At 41.9% G+C, this 23008-nt stretch overlaps 1 protein-coding gene across 1 annotated transcript in view; it reads left to right on the top strand.

Annotated features, from left to right (window-relative positions):
* The first annotated feature begins 1711 nt into the window (after positions 1–1711).
* Positions 1712–23008, top strand: part of GIPC2 (GIPC PDZ domain containing family member 2) — a 29850-nt gene continuing 8553 nt past the window's right edge. Inside the window, exons 1-5 of the mRNA XM_064516053.1 lie at positions 1712–1988; positions 11890–12075; positions 15674–15854; positions 19301–19410; positions 20455–20536. Coding sequence (XP_064372123.1) covers positions 1743–1988; positions 11890–12075; positions 15674–15854; positions 19301–19410; positions 20455–20536 — 805 coding nt within the window. The 5' untranslated portion in view covers positions 1712–1742. The remainder of the gene's footprint in view (positions 1989–11889; positions 12076–15673; positions 15855–19300; positions 19411–20454; positions 20537–23008) is intronic.

Genomic DNA, 23008 nt, shown 5'->3' with positions numbered 1-23008 from the left:
GCATTGGGACAAACCTCTGATACTGGCCAGTTCTAACCTCTATGGCCATTTTGCTTTCTCAAAGTTTTTAAGGTTCCCCAGCAGTGACCACATTTTCTTGCCCTCCTCAATAGGATTGTAGAAGCTTCATTTTAGGAAACAGTAATAGGGGAAAAAACCTTGCAAAGTTGGAGTTCATGCTTTCTGGTTTCAAACTGGGCAGGTAATTCAAGTATCAAACTCTGATGGTAAGTTTGTTCATCTTAATTGGTGGGAATTACTGGTCATGAATACCTCAGTTTTGAATCCAGTTTTCTTAGATAAGAACAGATAAGATGGGCATTTCTGAGTATTCAGTTAAATCCAAGTAAATTTTGGAACGACGAAAATCCAAATGGTGTAACTATTTTCCCCACGTGAACAGAGTTTAAGCTTGATCTATTGAGGTAGAGAAATGTATATTAATTGGTGTGCCTATGTCTGTATAAGGACTGAAATGACAAGAGGAGGAGTGACTTGCTGGGTGCTCAAATAAACAGCATCAAGGCTGGTATTTATTCCTCTGGAAAAGGATTCAACACAAAGTGTGCACGTATTTTCTGAGGTGTGCTAGGTAGTCTGATGAGGCACACCAAGAACTTCTGCCTCCTGATCATCCCCTTCTCTTTGCCCCTGTGGTATGACTCCTGTTTTCCCAGTGCTAGGTCTCAGTGTTGGAAGATGTGGTAAGGCAAAGCTGCTTCTCTCTACAGCTTTGTGCTAGATTCCCGTGCAAGCCCTGGATGCTGCTGTGTGAAACTTCCCCTCTGCATGTCCTGAGTTGGATTCAGCCTGGCCGTGAAAATGGAGTAATTCACTGAGGTGAGTGTAGCTATACTGGAGCAAGGAAGAAGTCTCTTGTAGCAGCTAAAAGTCTAACTTAGTATTTTATAGCATGTATTTTTCTAAATGAGATGAAAATGTTCTAAACTTACCAAAAGTTAGAAAACATGCTTTTCCAAATATTTGTGTTAAATGTCAGTACTTCTAAATTGTTGCCTAGGATGATAGGAAGCTTCTTAAACTTTGCTTACATGATTACGGCTTTATTGAACCTTGCAGGTTTATAAGTGCTCCATGTATGACTGGTAAATATAAGAAAGAGCTGGCAGAAATCTTTGTATACTCTCTTTTATATCCTGGATATAAACCTATTCTGATCAATATTTATTACTTTGTTCTGAGTAGGATCTAAAAATTCCTGAACAAGCGAGTGAGAAGAGGGTGAACTTCTTGCTGGTTTTGTGTACGTTTAGGACAAGACATAGGTGGGTGTATATATAAAGCTTACAGAAGGTAGTTTATATTATATGCCATTAGGGAAGAAGTGGAAAAGACATCACGCTGTGCTGCAGCGCAGTCCTTGGCGAGGCTCCGGGCGCGGTCCCGGGGGAAGCGCCCGCGGCTTCCCCGGCAAACCCCGTGCTGAGGCACCTGGCGGACGGCAGCGCCGTTTGAGCGTTACTCGCCCATGCGAGGAGCCTCCGTGCCGGGCGCCTCCTTCCCCGCGGCTCCCGGCCCGGCAGCAGCGGCGCTGGGGCCCGGCGCCCCCCGCGGGGCGGCTCGGCGCCTCCGGCCGGGCTTTGGGGCCGGCGCCGGGACTCACCTGGCGGCGGCGGCGGCGACATGGCTGCGCGGGGCCGGGGCCGGGGCGGCGGCGCGGCCGGGGCGGCGCCGGGGGCAGAGTCCGGTGCGGGGAGCCGGCGGCGGCGGCGGCGCGGAAGATGCCGCTGGGGCTGTGGAGCAAGAAGAGGGGCAAGTCCAAGGAGACCTCCAAGCTGGTGGAGAGCGACGCGGCCCCGGCCACCCCGCCGCCGCCAGCCGCGGCCCCGGCGTCGGCCCCGCCGGCGCGGCTGCGCTTCCACGCGCAGCTGGCGCACGGCAGCGCCACGGGCCGCGTGGAGGGCTTCGCCAGCGCCCGCCAGCTCTACGCGCAGATCGCCGAGGCCTTCGGCATCCCCCCCGCGCAGGTACGGCCCCGCCGCGCGTGGGTGCCAGGGGCGCTGCGGGGCGGGCGGCGGGGTCCTCTGGGGGCTTATTTTCCATTTAGGAGGGGAACAAATCTCTTGCTGCTTCCAAAGATGCTTAGAAATGAAAGAAGCATCACGTACAAAAAAAAGGATATAAGCATAAATTTAATTTTTATACAGCAAAGAAATTAGTCGTTTAAACTCAAGTATCTCCAGTATCTTAGTTAACCTAGCGTTAACTGCGTGTTTAATGCAACTTAGTACCTCTTGAATGCGGGGTCAAACTGTGTAGGTCATGGTGGGTGGAATAATTCCCGGGCAGGAATTATTGGTCGCAGTGATTTTTTTCCTGTTTAAAAAATTAATGGATCCATGAGGGTAAATATACAGAATGGTGGCAGTAGGGTATAATGCTTTAAATCTGTCCTTTTTTAAAGTAAAATTACAAATGAATGTGATATTGAGCAGTTGAAAAATGTCCTGTTTTGGCAAATGGTTACTTCAAAAAAGACTATTGCTAGGGGAGGCCCATTAAAGCTAGAATAGGACTTTTTTTTTTTTTTTTTTTTTTTTTTTAAACCCTGCTGCCTTTTTGATCCTTTTCAGCCGGGTTTAAACATTTGTTTGGATTACGATTCACGTGTGTTTGTAAATGCATTGTTTTCCCTTAGTTAAAAGGCAGTGGCCATATCAAGCTCTTCCTATGTGGTTCTGTGAACCTTAACCTCTGAGTGACAATTTGAAACAAAGCGCTAATGTTTCATCGTGGTTTGGTTATATGGTTTTTACTTATTTTTGTATTCGAAGCTGGCTCCTTTAAACTACTATAGACTTTGCTCTGAGCAACTGCTGCGGTTAGACCTTGCAGCACTTCAAAGAGTGAATTATAAAAGTGGCAGCAGCAGCGAACACAGTTTAACCAGTCACTGTTGCATTAAGTAATTAAGAACTACCAGTACCTTTGCCAGCCAGTGCCCCTGTGTCCCAGACCTTCTCAGCTGCTTTCTGACCTTTTGCTTCTCTGTTTTCTTTCCATACAGAGCTTCTGTTCTCTCTTTGTTATCTGGTCTGTTCCCAGTTATACCTTTTACTCTCAAGCCCCGATAATTGCCAGATCGTTTTTCTGTTTTAGTTTCTTTTCCTGCATCTCACTGTTGAACTCTCTCTCGCCACTGATCCTGTGGCTCCACTGACTTGGGAAGGAATAGCGTTCACCGGGAAACTCTGTGTCGGATGACTGGTGCGCTTGCCGCTTCCCTGCGCCGGGGATAATGCGGGGCCCCCGAGGTGAGAGCGGGGGGCCCCTGCACGTCACGGCCATCGATCGCCGGCCTTGTGCTGGCCTGGAAAGTGGGCTCTTCCTTCTTTTCTCTCTCTCTGTGCCCTCCCCCTCTTGCTTGTATTTTTAAAACTTTGATTTATTCGTTTAAAAAAAGGGATGGAGAGTTTGTGCTGGAGGCACCAAGCTTGTTCTTTAAAGCCAAATGAATTTCTTGAGTAAAGGTTTCTTATTAAGTTGTATGAAATGAAAATAGCGATCAAAGTGACCTCCTGGTGTAAGAGTGTGAGGGATGAATCTGGACCAGGGAGTCTTGCAACAGGATTTTTGACAGAGAAGATGAAATAGAATAGATCAGTGAATAGCAAGTAATAATTTGGGAAAGCATCTCAATATAAATGGTAAAATATTTCATATCTCGGAACAGTTTTGTGCTGAAGCTGTCTGGCCTAAGGAAAGGGTATGGTTTAACTCTGTCCGCATAAATAAGTTATGTTTCTTTGCTCAGAAAGAAACATGATATTACCTATATGAGAAACTTACACTTGAAACAAATGAAAATACTGCAAGATGCTGTGTAGATGTGTTTTAGCTCTGAGCATATTGGCAGGGCATTCATTTACACTCTGTAATAGCCTTACTTTGGTGCACCTTTGCAAGTCATACTTAGGATGAGGAAGTTCACATTTTTTTGTGTGTTGTCACATGGGAGAAAAATACACATTTTTTTAAGAATAGTTGATTCATTGGCACAGTTTAAGATGCTAAGGAATTTTACAAGTGCTTTACAAAGCTGGGGAAGCAAAAATAGTCCAAAGCTTGGAAGTTCAGTACATGCCTATAACTGAAGAATACTACACTTAGAATAATTTGGAAGTATAAATAATTCTAGTGCGTGAATAGAGATAGACTAGCGGGTGAGAAAATGGAGAAGAGCAACGTGCGAGATTCACAGACACCCGAGTGCCTAACAGTAAAGGTGGTGTTTGTAATACAGTAGAAAATCTGACAGGGATCGAGACAAATATAGTGACTAAAAAATGGAAAGACTGAGTGACTCCTTCATGGCCCAGAGCACTAAGATTTTGTTATGCTGCATTTTAATGGATGGATGGACCAGCTTCCTGATTGGGATACCATGAAACGCATGGATTTGTTAATAGCAGAGCTTGCTGGAAATGAGAAGTGTAGACATCTTAAATGGTATGATTTATTAATTAAAGCTGCTGTTGGGCAAGCTGGTGTAAAGAATAATGCCTGAAGTTACACCTCAGCAAACTGCAAGACACTGAGGTGCTCAAATGCCGTTCGGAGGTGTTATCTGCCAGGGAAACTTTCTGTGACCTAACTATGCTGAAGCCTGTGGGCAACGTGAAACCCGAATGCCTTTGGAAAGGAGCATTATCGCAGAGATCTGCTCTGCAGTGACTAAGATGGAAAACAGAAGGGGGGTGAGGGGGGAGCTCAATGTGGAGAGCACTTGGCAAACCATGTCAGAAGCGAGTTCGCTTAACATGATATGGGAGTCGACTGCAGCGTAGGCAAGGATGTGAATTCTTGGATATGTTCCTACTTAAGTGTTTCGGCAGCGCTCAGGATGAGTTATAGTTGTAATCTGTCACTTTTTTTGACTCACTGGATTACAGCACCCCCATTTCCTCTTCGTATTATGTCCCACTGGAGCGGCTGGGTTTAGCTTCTGCTGGAGATCCCTTTCCAGGATCCGCGGTTGACTGCCAAGAGTGACGAGGGAAGCTGGTACAAAACACAGCGTTTGTTGGATAGACACTGAGAACTGGTGCAGAGTGATGCACTTCTGTGCAGACCTGGCTTTGGGGTAGGGCAAGGTGGGGAGATGTCTTAGGGCAGAACAAGGCATGTGTAGCTTTGAAGGGGACATTAAATGTGGGAAGCCAGAGTTAAGGGCTTTGATGTACTTTCCCTGAGTTGGACTATTCTGATCTGAACTCCTGTGCTCCTCGGCTCCAGTGCATGGTCTGGGGAGCTGCCGAGGATGCTGTCCTGAAAATCTTTTGCTTGTCTGGTGTTTGCCAACCTGACTGATGTGGGCTGCTGGCTCTGGGGGGGGGAGATGCTGAGCCAGCCTGCGCCAGCTTGGTATCCCACCCCAGTCACCATGGGGGGTCTGATGCTTTCCCAGTGCTCTTCTTTTCTTTTCCAGGTTTTCTGCTTCTATTTTTCTAGGTGAATGCCAAATGTCTCAGTTATTCCTTTTGAATCTGACATTTAGCCTGTATTTCTGCCCACCTCTCTTGTTTACCCAGTATTTCTTTTTTTCCTGGTCCAAACAGAACGCCCTTTCCACAGGGAGGGGGAGGAAACTGCTTCTGGCAACATACTGCTAATATGAGCCTTGTTCGAGAGAGATCATTTTATTCTTGGGTTTAACTTGGTTTCTTCAGCATGGTTTCTGAAACAGAGTGCTAAATAAAATAGATAATATTCCTTGACTAGCAAGATAACCCATCCACAAATACGTGTATTTTCCTACTGACATAATAATACAACTGTCTCCTCTATTCTTCCTATAAAGGATAAAAATAGGAAAGGTAGTTGGAAAATGTATTTGCATATGGTCTTGACCACTTAGGATTACTATTCCACCATGATTATAGGGAAATGTGGCAGGGGATGTTAGGTTCCTTGTGAGGGTGGAAATGCCAAGTGCAGCTCATATCATAAACTGAATAAATAAGCATTGACCAAAATACAATGTAGATTTATTCAAGCATTTGCTGGTGGTATGTTCCTGTGGGAGAACACAGTAGGGATTTAAAGTATTCAGAGCAGCTAATCCAGCACTAGAAATGTGGATATTAAAGTTTGACAGTGGTAGGGCAATTTCTTGAACAGATGATAAGCAAATAGTAAATTACAAAGGTGTAGTATATGGGCTTTTAGTTTGTGGACTCATAACTTGCTCTGTTGATTACTTTGTTTGCTTTGTAAGGTGAAGCATGCTGGGGCTGGCAAGGCGAGTTGGGTGCTCGGTGGGTGTGCCTGCTGAGCCCGTGAAGGCTGTGCTATCCTCCGTGGTGGAAGGATTTCTGCTTCATAGGGAATCCTACGGGGAAACGCAGGAAAAGGGGAGATGTCCCAGTAGCAGAAAGGCAGCTGCCTTGGGGTCCTCTTCTGGCAACAGAGTTCAGCTGCTGGGCTTGTGCCTGGGCTGCTGTGCCGAGAGCCTGGCCGCCTCCTGCTCAACAGGGAGCAGGCAACGAAGCTGTGTCACGTCCAACTCTCATAAAAGGTTTGATTAAAAACTGGCTGGCTTAAACTTTTATGAAACAGCGTACTGAAAAATGTATGCCCCAAATCAGGTGTCTGAATAAAAAGTCTGAAGCATATTTTAGTAGGTCAGAGAAAAGGGTCAGCTTGTGAAATCCTCATTTCTAGCACAAAAGTGCTTCGAGTTTTAGTGTATCTGCTTATCCATGGAAACAAATTGTTCATGATCTCATCTACAGATTGAAGACTTCAAATGAATAAGCTTAATACCCTCTCTGAACCCTTTCCTCACCACGTTGTGGCAACCATTGTTTGCTTGCTTTGAAAACTTAAAGTACTGCTGTTGCCCTGAGTGGTGCTTAAATTTGATACCTTGTTATATGTGTGATGCTTGCTGTGTTAATGGTCTGCTTCTCAAACACTTTTCAGCCATATTGAAGAACTTGCACTGCAATTTTTCTGCCCTTGGAGTGAAAAAAGAGCAGTAAATGAGCAAATGCTTGTTTTACAGTACTGCAAATGTATTTGGGTTGCGTTGCTGAGAGAGGGCTGAGAGCATGTTAGAGCTCGGAGGAGTTGCTTTCTCTTCTGGTTGCTGCCATTGGGCAAGCTCCCCTGTTCTTCCCATGGAGGAAAAAGTGAGTAAGGCAGCTGGAAAATGCTCGACAGTAGCTGGAAGTGTTGGTGTGATGTCTTTGTATAATGCCACCTAGATGTATAGGGAAATGTGTCAGCAGATGTTCTGTCTTGCTCAGTAGCAGAGTCCTCTTCCCCACTTCTTAAATAGAGAAAGTGATTATGATTCTTTTGTAAAGTGGTTTGAAATTTGTTGATTAAAAATTACTTTAAATAGCTCCTGAGTATGTCATCAATCAGTCAAATTATTTTTGAGTTCTTAAGATGTAGGCTTAATTTGGAAGATGAGAATGATTAATACGTATGCCTAATTTCATGCAGTACCATATTATATATCCTATATACTTTATATAACACATAGTGTAACCCTGATTTTCTTGGCTAATACAGTCTCTTGCTTTATATAACACATAGTGTAACTCTGTTTTTCTTGGCTAATGTAGTCTCTTATCATTGAAAATACTGATGCAGGAGCTAATCCCCATTAGTAATCTTATCTGAGAAATCTATTTTATAAGGCCCCCGGTCTCTCCCAGCCAACTGGAATTTCCTGCCGCTCTGCGTGCTGTACAAGACAACGCTCGCAGTGAAAGAGGCAGCCTAGATACTTGGTGACTGATGTAACAGCCATGATTTATAATACCTCGCTAAAGTTGGCATGAAATGTCACAGCACTGGTATGCTGAGTTGAAGATCAAATGTATCTGAAGGGTGAGGGTGGGGAGAGAGAGCAGACTTCACAATGAAATCTTTTTTTTTTTTTTCCTGTTTTGTTTCTTGGTAAGAAAATTACTATTTAAAAATATATTGAGCCTTATTTTGAGTGGATGAAGAGTGTACTATGGTAGCTGCTGTTGAATTTTTTAAGTATTTAAGCTTAGGTACCAATGTTAAACTTAGGTAAAAGTTATGACAAAAAATGTTATTTTTGCATTGGCATTCCTTAGTCATGTACAAATAAAGCTGAGCTGTAACCGATACGTGGTGTAACTGTATATTGTCGTGGGTAGATACAGCTTCAGTACTCTACTCTTTGCGTGTATCTGTTCTGAGAAAAAACCAGTTGCTTGCTAAAGAGGATAAAGTATGATTTAAGATTTATTTTTGCCTGGCTGATGCTCTGAGGCTCAGGGGCAGCACAGAACTGACTTACAAAACCCTGCAGACGTACAGGCTGTGGCGGGAATGCCATCCAGATGAAGGTCTAAAAAGAGAAACTGGATTGAGTTTCCAAATATCACATTTCTGCTGCGTTGCCAATTTTATCCATTCAAAGGTGTGAAAGTAGTCACTAAGTGATTGTCTCTGTGCGACAAGGTCAGATGAAGGATACTGATGTCTGCTTAGAAATAAAAATATACTGCTTGTTGTTCACCTTAAGAACAAAAAATTGAGCTACAGTTGTGAATGGGCCAAGTCATATAGCTTGAGAGAAAACTAAAAATTTGTGTGTAAATTTATATACAATACATTAAAAAATAAAGCCCTTTGTGTAAACTGCTTGAATCAAACCTTCTTGGTAAAAACAATCTCTAATCCTCAGTATTAGTATTTATAAAGTAAAATTTAAATTTCTACTTAAAACCAGCTGGAATTTCTCTAGATGACGTTACAGTTGGAGTGATGGTTAGCTGAAATTTTTGCATTACCTGAGAGACTAAAGCTGAAGTGTGTTCAATGGGTGTTGCTACAACTCTCTTTGCTGAAGGCATTAGGACACGGTGGCGGTTTGGTGGGCGGCGAGATAAGCGATTAGCCTTTTCCATAGGACTTTAAAAAACAAAAAACCACCACCACATCACTAAATCTTCGTTTAAAAAAAAAAAAGCAAACCATGGTTAAATAGAGTCAAAGTTCTGGAAAAATTTGGAAACTTAACTGGTCTCTGTGAAATGTATTAAGAGTAGTGTTTTACTCTCATTTGACCTGGAATACATCAGAATGGGTTAGTGAGCGTTTAATTTCAGTTTTCCCTCTGTCATGGAGTGACGCTGGAAGAAGGAAAGGAAACTCGTGTTGAGGGGTGAGGGGTCCGGATGGTGTCCTGCTGCCCTCGAGGGTCGTCTCTCGGCCGGGCCGGGCCCGCTTCCCACTCCGCGCTGCCTCTCGTGTGTTGGCGCAGCTCTTGCTGCCACCTCTTCGGAGCTGCCCCCGGCGGTGTTTCCTGGGCAGCAGATGTCCGAGGCGCCTCCGGGAGGAAAATCGTGTCCCGCAGATGCAGGGGCGGCTACTTTCCTACCCCCTGCCCGTCTCCTCTGCCGCCGGAGCCGAGCGCGTCCCGCTGCAGCGGGAAGAACGCAATGCGCCAGCAGCCCATGGGGTGCACAGCTCCGGCGACCACCACGGAGGGCCTGCGGGATGGGAGCTGCCTCCTCCTTGGGTTCAGCTGCCCTCGGAAGACGGTTGCGGGGGAGCTCTGTGCCTTGGCAAAGCAGATTTTACTGATTTCCCTGGTTTCTCTTGGGGCTGCAGAGGAGGGCGGCCTGCCCAGCCCTCAGACCAGCCGTGGCTCCTCGCAGCTCCTGCAGCTGTGAGAAGGACAACAGGGTGGTTTTGTGTTATTTTTTATGGGTTTTTTTTAGGTGGGCAGGAAGATTGGTAGGAAACGCCACGAGCCAGTCGGAGATGAGGCGCTCTGAGCTCACATGGGGCAGTGCGGGGTGCTTCCTACCCCCCAGTGCCTCTGCTTTGAACCCCCTTTTCTCACAAAGCTGCTCGCAGCGATTGTATCTCGCAGCGGTCCCAGTGATGTCGGAGCTCGGGGGAGCTGGAGGTGGATGAAAGATGATGTGGAAGATGGTTGTGCCTCTTCAGCTTGCTCCCTCTGACTGCCATTAATTCTGCAGCAATAGTCATCTAAAAGCAGCAAAGAGCTTTTTCCACAACTGAATCAAACCTATCGCTCCAAGGGGGAGCTTCTATTGCTGGGTAGGAGGTGCTGTTCCAGTAAAATACTTTTTAGAATAAATAATATGCTAAGATCCATCTAACCCCCCCACACACACACACCCCGGCCGCAAGAAATAGTAGCAAGATTTTTACATGTTTTTGGAAATGATAACCAAAAGTGTTTTTGTTTCTGTTCAGAATGATTTCAAAAGTGCTGCTTCAAAACACTTCAGTTCGGAGACTATCTTCTCTCTTTCCCCCTCTTTTCATGGATTAACAAAATGCCTAATGCGAGCTTTACGTGTGCTTTGCAGACTTTTGAATTAATTCACCTTTCTTGTCATAGGCTTACGTGTACTCATTTTTTATTTCTTGCATTTAACGTGGTGGTTCGTGCCTCTTCTTTTTCATGAGTTGCTCTGAGAAACTTCTTTCCCGTTGTGTAACAGGTTAGGCACTGGCTCCTGCGGTGACACTGCTGCTGCTGGATTGGCTCCAATGACTCATCCTTCATGATTTAAAGAAATCTAAATTAGAGCTCAAAAGGGCTGATACACGATCGAAGTGTAAACTTTATGGGCGACCAAATGTGTAAGAATAAAATATCTTGATGTCTAGCACCATTTAAAAGGAAACAAAAAGCTTGTTCACTGGGATTAGCACTTTCTTTAAGGGTCAGGTAGCCATTTTCTGTAAACTGTGACCTATTTCAGTACATGAATCTTCATTCACTTGGAGAATGAATGTGCATTTATGTTTCCTTGGAAGGTTGAAATATGATTAAGCAAAGATAATGTGACTGAAACAGCAAATATCCTCTTGTTGCTACAGCCGGCCGCCTCTTGTTAATACTCTCCTGTTGCTTTTTCTTTTTTTTTTTTTTTTTTTTTTCAAAATATCTTTATATTGGTAATGCAAAAAAAAGGCTGCTTCTTATATAAAAAAAATTTTGATATTGAGTCAGTTTGATTAAGATTACATTTATCTGAATGTATGTCACCAGGTGTGTCAATATTATTCAGCCCAATCTTTGAGTCCATGTGGGATTTGCAGTGCTGTAATGAGATTCACTCTGGTTGCTGATATACATGTGCAACCAGCGTTTATATTTTTGTTAGCAAAACGTGTCGTTCTTGTCCACGTTTTCCTAAGTCTCAAATCTTGTGCTTAAGATGCATCATTAACACAACATGAAGGAGTACTGTTAAGGCAGCGGTCTGCTATAGAGTTACTCTGCCCGTTGCTGCTGCTGCTGCGTCTCCAGTTTCTCACACAGGGCTGCGCCCAGCCGAGCACCGCGCTACGTGGCCGCTGCGAGGGCGAAGGGCAGTGCTGCCACTTCTGCTGGAGCCGCTGCAGCAGGACTCTTGGCTGGGTTGTACAAGAACTGTGTGCTCAAAAATGACCGCTGAAGGATTCTTAATGCCAGTCTGACACCTGCAAAGTCTTGGCCAGGAGAACTTCCCTGAGGTCCGGGTCAGTTATTGCTGGTCGCTGTGAAAGTGGCAGTTCCAGCTGCCCATGGCCGGAGCTCCTGATCCACCTGGCCTCCCTCTGCTGGGCTGTGAGAGGCTGTTCATGCTGAAACCTTTCTTTTTTTCCTGTACTCCCTGCCGTCTTTTATCTGTAGAGTTTGAGCTATTGACATTTCCCATCATGTGAGGGGATGGAGCATATCACCTCTCCTGCACCTGCTGGGGAAGGAGAATGGTTATTGCTCCAGCTATGGAGCTTTCAAAGAAGCCAGAATTACTCTCCTTCTATCTCCCTGTCAGCTAATCAAGCTCAGGAAACCTCATATGTTATTCAACTTTGAGATAATAATCTGTTTGTTTCTCTCCTGTACAGATCATGTTTTGCACTTTGAACACTCATAAAGTTGATATGGACAAGCTCTTAGGAGCACAAATTGGCCTTGAAGACTTCATATTTGCCCATGTAAAAGGACAACGAAAAGAAGTGGAAGCTCTTAAAAGTGAGGATATGCTTGGGCTTACTATTACGGACAATGGGACTGGCTGTGCATTTATAAAGGTAAATTTAATTATCAGTGAAATACTCTGTTCTGCAGAAGCTTCTGTTCCTTTAGCAGGTTAATTATTATTTTAATGATCCTTCAGAACTATAAAATCTTTTATTATCCAGATATGGCAAGTAAAAAAAAAAATGCTTTTTTTAGATATATCATTCAAAATTAGTTCAGCTATTTCTGTACTGCATGTCATTCAAAACGGTTCCTTTATTCACTGCTTCTGTGATGTATATCAGCTATATAATGTGACCATTATATTGACTGATCTACCCTGAGGGTGGAAGGTGTTTGATATTGCTTATATCCATCTGCCCCCTCCTCCCTTTTATGGTGATTTTCTGATGTCACTGATTAGCTGCTTATAGCCCATCTGTCACTCGTGTGATAAAGAGATCACGCTGCTCTTTCAGTACTCTTGATGTCCGTCTACAGCGCGGAAGCCTTCCTGCTCTATGAGAGTAGGCGCAAGTGTGGTGTGTTTTCATCTTTCCAACATTGTCATTGTAGATGTAATTGTCATGTAGATTGTCATGTAGAATATCTTAGACATGTAGGATGAAATAAAAGGTGTTAAGGATATTGGTTAACATGGTTTACCACAACTATCTTGAGTAGAAAGTATGGGCAGTAACCTGTGCTATATATTAATCATAATTCCTTCCTTTATCATCTTCTGCGTGACCTCCAGATACTCTGTTTTGAGACAAATAGAGGCTGAGAAAATGATGTTACCCTTCTTGCTATACTAGATATTAGGAACCTTAACCAGATTTTCTAACTTCTTTGGAAGATGCCTTGTTCTAATCTACTCCACTTAACCAGTTATTAGTGAGGCATTAGTAATTACCTTCGATTCCTACTATCCCAGTCGCTGTCCTTATTGCCATCGTAAGCAGAGCTCCGTCTCTGGAGAGATTGTATTCTGCATAAATTTCATAGCTAGCTTGGCTAGGGGTCAAATGGGACGTGGTCTAGAAATAGGTTTGCTAGCCTTTGCTATGGAAAAACGCGACTGAGATCACACTTGGCAAAGTCTGGGCATGCTGGAGGTTTCAGCAAGCAATTTGGCACAATCGTAGCCTGAGCTGCATGTTTACGGACGAGAACTCCGAGTCTCTAGCGGTAGCATCCGTGCAGCCGTAACGCGCTCGCACTGCCGCTCACGTGGAGTTTTGCGAGAAGGCACTGTCAGCCGCGCGGCAGGGCTCGAAGTCCCCGTGCGCGGCGCTGCGCGGAGCCTCGCTCCCCTCCTTGCGTGGCTGGTAACGTGGGGAGGAGGAACACCCTCGTGGCAGCAGCCTGGAAAACCCTCACTGTACCAGCAAAGCAGGCTGCAACTTCCAGTAAAGAGTGTAAACCTTATCTGAACAACCATTACATTGCTTTCATTTTACTGGTCTAATCAGCAGTATGATGAACATGGTGCAATCTTGGTGGTAATGCAGTGCTGCGTCAGTTTAAGAGAGTTTCTAGGAGCCTACTCTGTTGCTGCATATATTTAGCTAATGGATGTTTTCAAACAACATAGAAAATACAGACTGACAAAAGTAAAAGCTGCACCTTTTTATATTTGGTTTTCTAGGTAAATCACAAAGCAGAGACAGTCTCTAATTAAAAAGAAAGGTTTGGTAGAATTATTTTTGTTCATATATTTCCTTTCCTTAAAACTTCATTGCTATGTTCCGTTGTTAACCAATGATTAGCTATCTGTGGATTGTTGAAAGCTGTTATGGGCTATAGTAATTTTATTGTGCTTTGTATAACAGGACAGTACCTAGGCTTAACACATAACCTGGGCAGATTTTTCATCTGATGTTGAAAGCTGTGGGTTCTTTCGCTACAGGATCTGATGTTATTTTGCCTTAGTAAAACCAGAACATAGTGTCATGCTATTGTCACAAATCTGCTTTCTGGGTACGTAGCCTGATGAAAAGCTGCGTTATAGATTTAAAGCAGTCATTCAAAGAGTAACATGTGAACCTGAAGCATTTTGTAAATGCTTAAGACTGTGCTGTTCCAGCATGGTATGTAAGCAGATACTGTAAAATGGAGTAGCAGAGTTAACAGGAATTACAGATTGTACTGGAAATACAGATCCTAGCTTCTGAATGCAGTGTAAAGCATTTGAAATACAGGTGTATCAATTGCATCTTAATTACAGTAACAACGTAGCTTGGCAGTCTGTCAGTTAACTTGCAGCGAGGATGATAACCGTGTCATGTAAAACTTTGAATACTATGCAAATAGTCAATATTACTTACAGTGTAGTAGCATCCAAGGAAAGAAGAGAAGCTAAATGGGAATGAATTTAACGCTAGTGCTAAACATTAATTGCAGTGTGGTAGGCACGGTTTTGAGCCCCAGCACCTAGGAACAGAAGCACATTTGGTTTGGTTTGTTGTGTGTGTCCAATACCCCCTTTTCCTTCACCACGAAGAGTCTTCTTTTTGGTTTTAATTGAGGTTAAACAAAAGAAAAGTGCTTGAAAGAGTTAAACTCAGCCTGAAGTTAAAAATTGTCTCAGTATCTGGCAGGACGGGGAGCACTATCACACTTCCCACTGCCTCTCTCGGATGCAGGCACACGTGTGGGCTCAGACATGCGCACATGAACTGGGGGCAGGTTTCTGAGATGGCTACGCTCCTAGGCTAGGTGTTACAGGAGTAGGTGGCAATATGTTTATCTCCCTTGTCTCACTGTAAACTGACTCAAAGTTTGCGTGAAACAGCCTCAGTCTTTATTTAAAAGTACCTAATTCAGGAAGGTTTTGGAAATAAATTCATATCTCTGCAAAATATGATAAGACATTTTAGTATGTCATAGCTTTTTCATGACTTAAGCACATGATAAACAAATGTGACAGCATTTAACATCAAGAAGAAGCACTGAAATTTTCAGTGTCCTTTAACTGACTTGATAAATCACAGAGATCTTTTAATGATTAGGATTTTTTTCACTTTTGAAATTTCACTTTACTGAAGCTAAAAATACTAACTTGTGTTATATTTTATAACTTTTAGACTATTTGTATTCCATGAGATTAGATTAGAAGCATTTCTTATGTTTTGTTATTATTTCAGAGGAAATACTTTAATATGTAGCTATATGGCTCAATGAGGAAAATGATAGAAGTTTTCCCACTAAGTAAGTCCTAACTGAGAATAAGCCTTTATAGTATATAACTTTTTAGTACATCACACTTATTTTTCTGTCTCTGGGCCGTATTTGAAAAGAAAAAGGCTCTGTTCCTACTCTTGCTAAGCTACTAAATCTAAAAATCAAAACTCAGATAAGCATTCTCATTACTGACACATTTGAGTTGAGTTTGTAAACACAAAAATATTGGGTTATTCAAAAGCCTCAATTTAGGAATTTACATTCTTTGTTTTTGCTGATGATTTTATATTCAATGCATACTAAAATTGTTTAAAAATAATGCTTTCTAAAATGTGTTTTATGAAAATATTATACACAAAACTCATTGCTGCTGCAATGAGTGCAATGTTACTGACATTTTTATTTGATCGCATTCTTGAAACTCTGTTGTATTATCTGCTTATCTTTTAAAGAAATGTTTCTAATTTTTTTTCCAAACAATAGCGAATTAAAGAAGGAAGCCTAATGGACCAAATCAAAACAGTCTGCGTGGGTGATCACATAGAGTCTATAAATGGAAAAAATGTGTCAGATTATCGGCATTACGAAGTTGCCAAGATGCTAAAAGATCTGGAGAAAGGTCAGATGTTTAAGCTGGAGTTGATAGAGCCCATGAAAGCATTTGGTGAGTCACTTGGATACTGTCCACCTTGTTCACTGGACATCGAAATACCGATATTGCATTGCATTGTAAGCTTGTTTTCAGATTGCAGGCAGGTGCCCACCCAAGCTAATATAGTTGCTAGGAAAGGTATATTTGTGTTTTTCTTGAAGCTGGAAACCTATGAATGGATTTTTTTCTTTCCCCCTTTGCTTTCTGCCTGCTAGCCATAGTGCCTGGTATTGGGAGCCTGTTCCTCTGACTTGGGTGTCTGGTCATCCCATGGCGGGCCACCTCAGCGCCTTGGTCTCAGCTCCTTTGCCACCCCGTGATCGTGCAAGACAAGTACAAGAACTGTTTCATAGACACAGTTTTATAGCAGGGATCGCTTGACTGATGTGCTGACCCTCGAACCTCCCCTTCTGTTTTCTACTGTGTCTCTGACACGCAATCCCTGATCCTTTGTGTGCTGCTTCTCTTCTGAGCCCTCTGCCAGGGACCAAGCTCCCTAAGGCCAAGGGATGCTGCAGGAAGCAGAATCTGCAGTTCCCCAGAGCATCCCCTTTGCTGCGTGCCTGCCTGCTCTTCCCAATTTCTTTTGTGGATCTCTAATCATGCAGCAGGTATACTCAGGATCAGAGAAAAGCAGTATGGCAAAGCTTCTAGCTCTACTGCCTACATGCTAAGAGAAAGTAATACTTTGTATAGGAGGAATGTATACCAATTGCAAATCCTTTTGTACATTAATTTCATTGGGTCTGGTAAAAATAAAAAAAAAGAAAACCCTACTGGTTTAGCTTACAGAGTTAAAATAGAGATTGCATTTTAATTTTTATTGTCTTGATTTTGGATCTTTTTTCCATAAACCAATCAGTATTTTTCTGTAATAAAAATCTTTCAAAAAAGTGTTAAATTATAAGCATTTATGTGCACACCTGCACTGACACAAAGTTCAAAATCACTGTCTTCATCATAGTAGCAAAAGTTTGAAATGTTTATTTTTCAAATCCTTTTTATCTGTTACCAATTTGCCTGCTGTCATACACCAGTCTTGACACTTGGTGTCAGAATAACAGCAGAAATTGAAAACGAGAGGAATTGAAGATTTTTTTTTTTTTGTCGTTGCTTCTGGTGCTACTGCAAAGAATGAGGATTATGACTTAATCTCTAATGCCTTTGGAGATAAGTTCACTTCCTTCCAAATAAGTAAATGTCTATGTTATATGTTATGCTCAAGTAGTATTAAAAAAATATAGTGTTTCAAATAGCTATATAGCAAAAACTATTTAATATGAGTCTATAATTTCTATTCAGTGCTAGACCTGCTACATAATCTGTCCGTAAAGGCCAGAGTAAATGAGCATTTGGATGATAGTTTCAGCCATTAGCTAATAGTAATTACTTTAAGGTGATTAAGATATCTTTTAGTCTGCCTGTGATGGGAGAGAAGGAAACCTGCTAATTCCATGGCAATATGTTTTATCTAAATTTGAATTAAGAGGCAATCAGAACTTCTTGGAAAGATTTTTTGGAAGCTATATTTTATTTTTTACCTTACTGAAATTAATTTACAAATTGCAGTGCCCAGTGTTAAGTTGCTTAAAATATCCTGGCTCTTACCTTAGGTGCAGTTGAACTTTAGGGATAGATTTATACAGGAGATAGGGTTTAAGGTGCAGCACTCTGAGAATGACCCCAGAGGGGATTACAAATAAGGTCCAGATCCTGCTGGAGAGGTAGGTGCTGAATTCCTAACAGTTTCAACAGAATCTAGCTACTTTAAATTTTATAAGGGTCTAGACGTGAGACAAGTCTGTATATCAAATTATGAAGTTTTTGTTTATTTTTTCTTCCTACCAGTGGAGTGTGGAATAAGTATACTTTATTCCTTGGGTGCCTTTCTACCAAATGCACACATGCTACCTCAGCCACTCAATGCAACACCTAAAGCACAGAATTAAAGACTTGTCTGAGTAAGATTGGTCCTTAATAGTCATAAGCTAGCCTTCTATGGATTGGTGGAAAATTAATAGAAACAAAGCAAGACAGCATAAAACAAACTCTAAATTTAAAGTATGTGAATGTGAAAAAATACTTTCCGTGATGGCTGGAAAGCGTTGGTCCAAAGTATTGCAAATCTATGATAGAGTTTATGTCAAATAGTGAGTTTTAAGGTGCCGATGGTGATAGAATGAAAAAAGATGCATGTTGCATGAGGAACAGTGTTTTAGAACAAGTCTGATTGAAATGGTCAAAAGTTTAAGGATAAATTTAAACTGTCCTTGAATCCATAAAAAGGTTTAAAGAAAAGTGTCGATTCTATGTCTATAGACAATACAGTATCTATTTGTTAATATAAGAATAGTTAAAATTCACTTTTTAAGCCTTGCTTAGTAGAGTAATCTGGATTTTGACTACTTATGTAAGAATAATGGGTTGGACAAAGCTGGGCATAATTAATAGAGAATGTTAAACCCTTACTTTCAAAGAGAGCTTATTAGAGAAGTTTGCTATTAATAGAAGGAATAATCTGATGGAGAAGACAGCACGGTTAAAACAGCCCTACAGAATTATCTTTTCTTTTCTATGCTTTTCAGGTTAAATATGTAACTTCCCATGTCAATAATAATTTAAAGCCATGTCATCTAATAGCAAATTAAGGAATAAGAAATTGCCAATCTTGAATGTAAAGTTCTGTCCAAGAACAGGAAAGTTGAGACAAACCAAATCTTAAATGATTTCAGACTTCATTTACTAACTGGAGTGTAGCTCAAATCTTACCCAAAGTTAAACCAGAAAAGTCAAACTCAACCAAAGAAAACATTGGGTAGAGCCAGATATTCTCATTAGAGATTTGTCAGGTGTGAAGTCCTGACCTTGGTGAAACCTACAGAAAAAGTCCAGCAAATCTACATATGAACGTATCAACTACATGACTGAAAATAATCAATTTGTTTAGCATGAAAGAAACGGGCATGTTCAGCTGGATCTGGCTCGTTAGCCACATGACCTGTTCAGCAGTAGTCTTTGCATCACAGCCTCAGTGAAGGATGAAAATGTTGCAATGCTAAACCTGCTACAAAGTCTGTCTGCAAAGACCAAGGTAAATCAACATTTAGCTGATGGCTTCAGCCATTATCTAATATTAAGTAATAAATAATTATACTTTTTCTGTAGAATAGAGAGATACAATTATGCAAAGTACACGTATGAAGTTGAGTGCAATATACTTGCACAGTCACATTAGTCAATTGAAGTCCTATGTTTAGTGCAGTCAAGTAGATTTCAAAATTTGAAGAAAAGAAAAATATAGTCAATAATAATTTAATTTTTAGATACCTCTAGATCATAATTAGAATAAAAAGTGAAGGTAACGTAGTAATCAGCCAACTCAGATGCATCATATTCTGACTAATACTTAGTTTTGCCTGGCATTCCTTTTCCTGTTTTTTGTTTTGTTTTGTCTTTAGAAATGTTGGAACCAAGGTCACAAGGTAGAACTCTGCCAGAGGCTAAAATCTCCAAAGGGAAAGAAACGCTTCGACTGAGAACGAAAGGCCCTGCCACTGTGGAGGAAATGGTATGGTTATCTTTGGGCCCTGGAATAGTTAAATCTTCTATCACCTGTTTTACTCTTCCCCAAGGTTTATAAGATAAAACAGGAAGGAAAAATCTGTATGTTACAGAGCTTGCTGGACTAATTTGAGGACTGCTTTCTGCAGGGAGAAATGTCAATTTTAAGTTGAAGACCTTGGTTTATACCTAGAGAAATGAAGGCTTGAAGGACTAGGATATGATGCTGGGTGAGAACCAAAGACTAGCAGTTCCTTAGGGGAAAACATCCAGTGACTTATGTATGCTTTCATATTAAGTGCTATGTAATTGAATCATAGAATTATTTAGGTTGGAAGGGACCTTTACCTAGTCCAACCTCCTTCCTAAAACAGGTCTAACTTAAAGCTAGGTCAGATTGCCCTGGGCTTGTCCTGTTGAATCTCTGAGATCAATCAAGGCCAAGAGGAGTTTCTGCAGGTTGCCTTTGTGTGTGTGAATGGAGTATTTCTTTGCTTTGGGATTTTTTTTGTTTGGTGTATATATGTGTCACCAGATTGTGGCTCAGCAGAAGAATGACTGACCATCTTGGTGTCCAGCTAGCTGGTGCAATATTAGCACAATAAGGGTGGATGTGGAGGAATCTAGAATCAGAGAACCTATGTTTAGATATTAGGGATTATGTAGATGGGATTAAACTGGATTAGACAAAGGAGTGTTGAAAAGGCGTGGAGGCAGAGGGAAAGGGTGAATGAAGAGTTGGTTCTGTTTCTGATACTGCTAAGTGTACTGGGCTAGAGTAAAGGTTAAGAGAGCTGAAAGAGATGAAAGGCTCACGTTTAGTTTGGTAAAAGTGAGAGTTATGTGGCTATGTTTGGCGCTAGTAGGAAGGTTAGCATTTTTGAGAAGAATGGAAGAAAATGAAATAATGTGCGTTAGTTTTGGGTTTTGTAAGTCTAGGTGGGAAGGATGGTAGCTGGTGCAATCAGTGGCCAGTTGCTGGTTATTCTGAAATTGGCAAAGATAGGTATAATCATGCTTTTATTCTGTTTCTCCCTTTATTTCAACAAAGCCATCAGAAGCTGAAGAAAAAGCAATAAAAAAGGTGGATGAACTTCTTGAAACATATATGGGAATAAGAGACCTTGAATTAGGTGAGTATTTAAAACACACATTGCTACATGATTAAATCACTGCTCATTTTGTGCAATGTAAAGCTATTGTAAGCATTTTAATCTTTGGATGTTGAGGCAAAATTTGTCCAGTGTAGATTCTCAAAAACTCCTGTTTTTCTCCAAATATATCTCTTTTGTCAAGGAAAAAAATCTTTCATTACAAACCTCATAATGTGATTCATCCTTTATTCTTCCCATATGTTATCTGTATACTATTGCATAAAGTATTAGTTGTTTGCAGCTGATTTACTGTCATCTCTGTTTTCCTTCTGGCAGTTATTTTCTAGTGGAATTTGTATGCATAATGTCTAAGAATTGTTAAGGACAAGCATATCTATTTGCTTTTACTTATGCTCTCTTTTGTCCCTTGACACAGACGCATCAAATTTGATCACTAAAGTTTGAATTTGAGGTCTTCAGCAGTGAAAGGGCAAATATTTAACAGTGGAGCTGACTAAATAATTGCACAAGTTTATCAAAATTTCTGAAGCTTGTGGTCTGAAGAAACATAGGAAACTTTCCAGAGTATTTGCTAGCCATTAAAATCGGCAATTTATAATGAAAAAGCTGTTGAACGTCAGTATCCAAAGTTCCTTAAAATGCATGTTTAATTGCACCTAACATGTCCTTGCAGCTGTTGTCTTTCTGTTAGTCTCACAGCAATTAAATAGGAACTTCTCTGTAAGGGAAGAAGCCACTAATGTTTTGCAGTCTAGCTGAATAACAAGCCCCTCTGTAGGGAGCTGTGGCTGGATGTAGTCCTCAGACAGTGTTGAGGAACTGGTAATGCCTTGGAACCCCTCTCTTGAGACAAAGGGACACATTTATTGTTACAGTAATATCTAAAAGTCAGCCAAGAGTTAGGAAGCGATAAGCTAAATGGAAAGAGATAGTGAAAAGAAAGCCTGCCAGAGAAGGGGGGCCAAAGCCGAAGGCATTGAGAGAATAGGTCTGGCATGAAACTAAGGGCAATGCGGGAGAGCTGGGCAGGCAGCAGGCAGCAGAGAGGAACAAGAACAATAGGAGATCATTTGAATAGCCAAAAGTCCTGTGTTGGCTGCTCCTATTGGCAAGTATCTAGCTGGCAGCTTCATCAGTTTTTTCCTCTGAGGAAAATAGTAGGTCAAGTACTATTTGTTCCCTAGCTGAAGGTAGAGATGGGCTCCCTGACATGGAACAAAGAGTAGAGCTGGCCAAAACTTCTCTTTTGCAGGAAGCGTCTGAACTTTCCAGTTCCCAAAAACCTGAAAATTCTCAAAAACTGTTCCAGCAACTCTAATATGTGATGCCTCTGGCATGTAGTATGCTCCCTGGAGCCCTGTGTGGTGCTGGCTCTCTGTTCGGGTTGGGGGGATCCCACGTCCTGCGGTTCCCCTGCAGCCTCTGCTGTTCAGTCTGTCGTTGGCTCAGGCATCAAAGCTCCTGAGGTTTGAGCTGGCTGCCCTACCTGGGAGCTGTTTTTGTCATGCAGCTTGGGGCTCCTGTCCTCGCTGGTTCCTGCTTTCTGGTGTTCAGGCTCTTGGCCTTACAGGCAGTAGTTTGGAGGTCTAATAAGCAGCTCCAAGGGTTCTGGTATCAGTGTGCATAGTCCAGAGCCCTGAGATCCTAGGCTACAGCATGGTATCCTGGGGTGCCTAAGTGTTGTGCTCTGCTCTGGGACAGGGAAGAGAATTCCTGTGGGAGCTGGTGTTCCCTGTGTTTTCAGCTCTTGGTACCATAACAGGACGGCTCTTGTACAGTAGACTGAGGAGTTCAGCTCTCAGTGTGTACAGCTGAGTTGATCACAAAGCACCTGGTGGAGCTTTTCCATGAATTCTCCCAATCCCTTGCACACTAAAAGTAGTGTGTAGTTTTGAAAATTTCAAAGAATGCTTTGCAAGAATGCTCAAAGAATGAAGAAATCTTTGTCCTCAAAGCTAAGCTCTTCCTCCCAACTGCGTTTTTATTTTGCTCTTCATCTCTCCCTTCTGTTCCTCCCCAGAAGTCAGTGAAACAAATAGAAATTGCCATAATCAAAGACTCCAGGTTTCATGTAGCTTTAATTTGCACTTTTGAAGTCATTTCCTGAAGTTCAAATCTTAGAATCAATGGCCACAAAGTGATGGGGGGGGGGGGGGGAAAGTAAGTTTTATCATTTTTAAACAATTGAACAGCTCTAGGACTCTTTAGGAATGGAGAGCTAATCACCTGTCACAAATCTGTTCAATTAACATATGTCAGTTTTTTTTATATACTAGATGTGATCAGTCACCCATGAAAATGAAATATGAGGAAAGGATTCATTCAGAGAATGCCAATCACCATTCAGCTAGAAATTTCACTCATTACTCAAGCCAGATTAGTTGAAAATGCAAGTCATCACAATGCGACAGCCGACAAGTGATTAAGATCTCAATCATTGCTCGCTCCCATGCAGTTCTGTTTGTCAGAAGCTTTGGATGTCAGTTAATA

Source organism: Dromaius novaehollandiae, chromosome 8, assembly GCF_036370855.1.
Source record: "Dromaius novaehollandiae isolate bDroNov1 chromosome 8, bDroNov1.hap1, whole genome shotgun sequence".
Classification (NCBI taxonomy): domain Eukaryota; kingdom Metazoa; phylum Chordata; class Aves; order Casuariiformes; family Dromaiidae; genus Dromaius; species Dromaius novaehollandiae.
The sequence above is the reverse complement of the archived record's forward strand: the minus strand, read 5'-3'. Positions and strand labels throughout refer to the sequence as shown.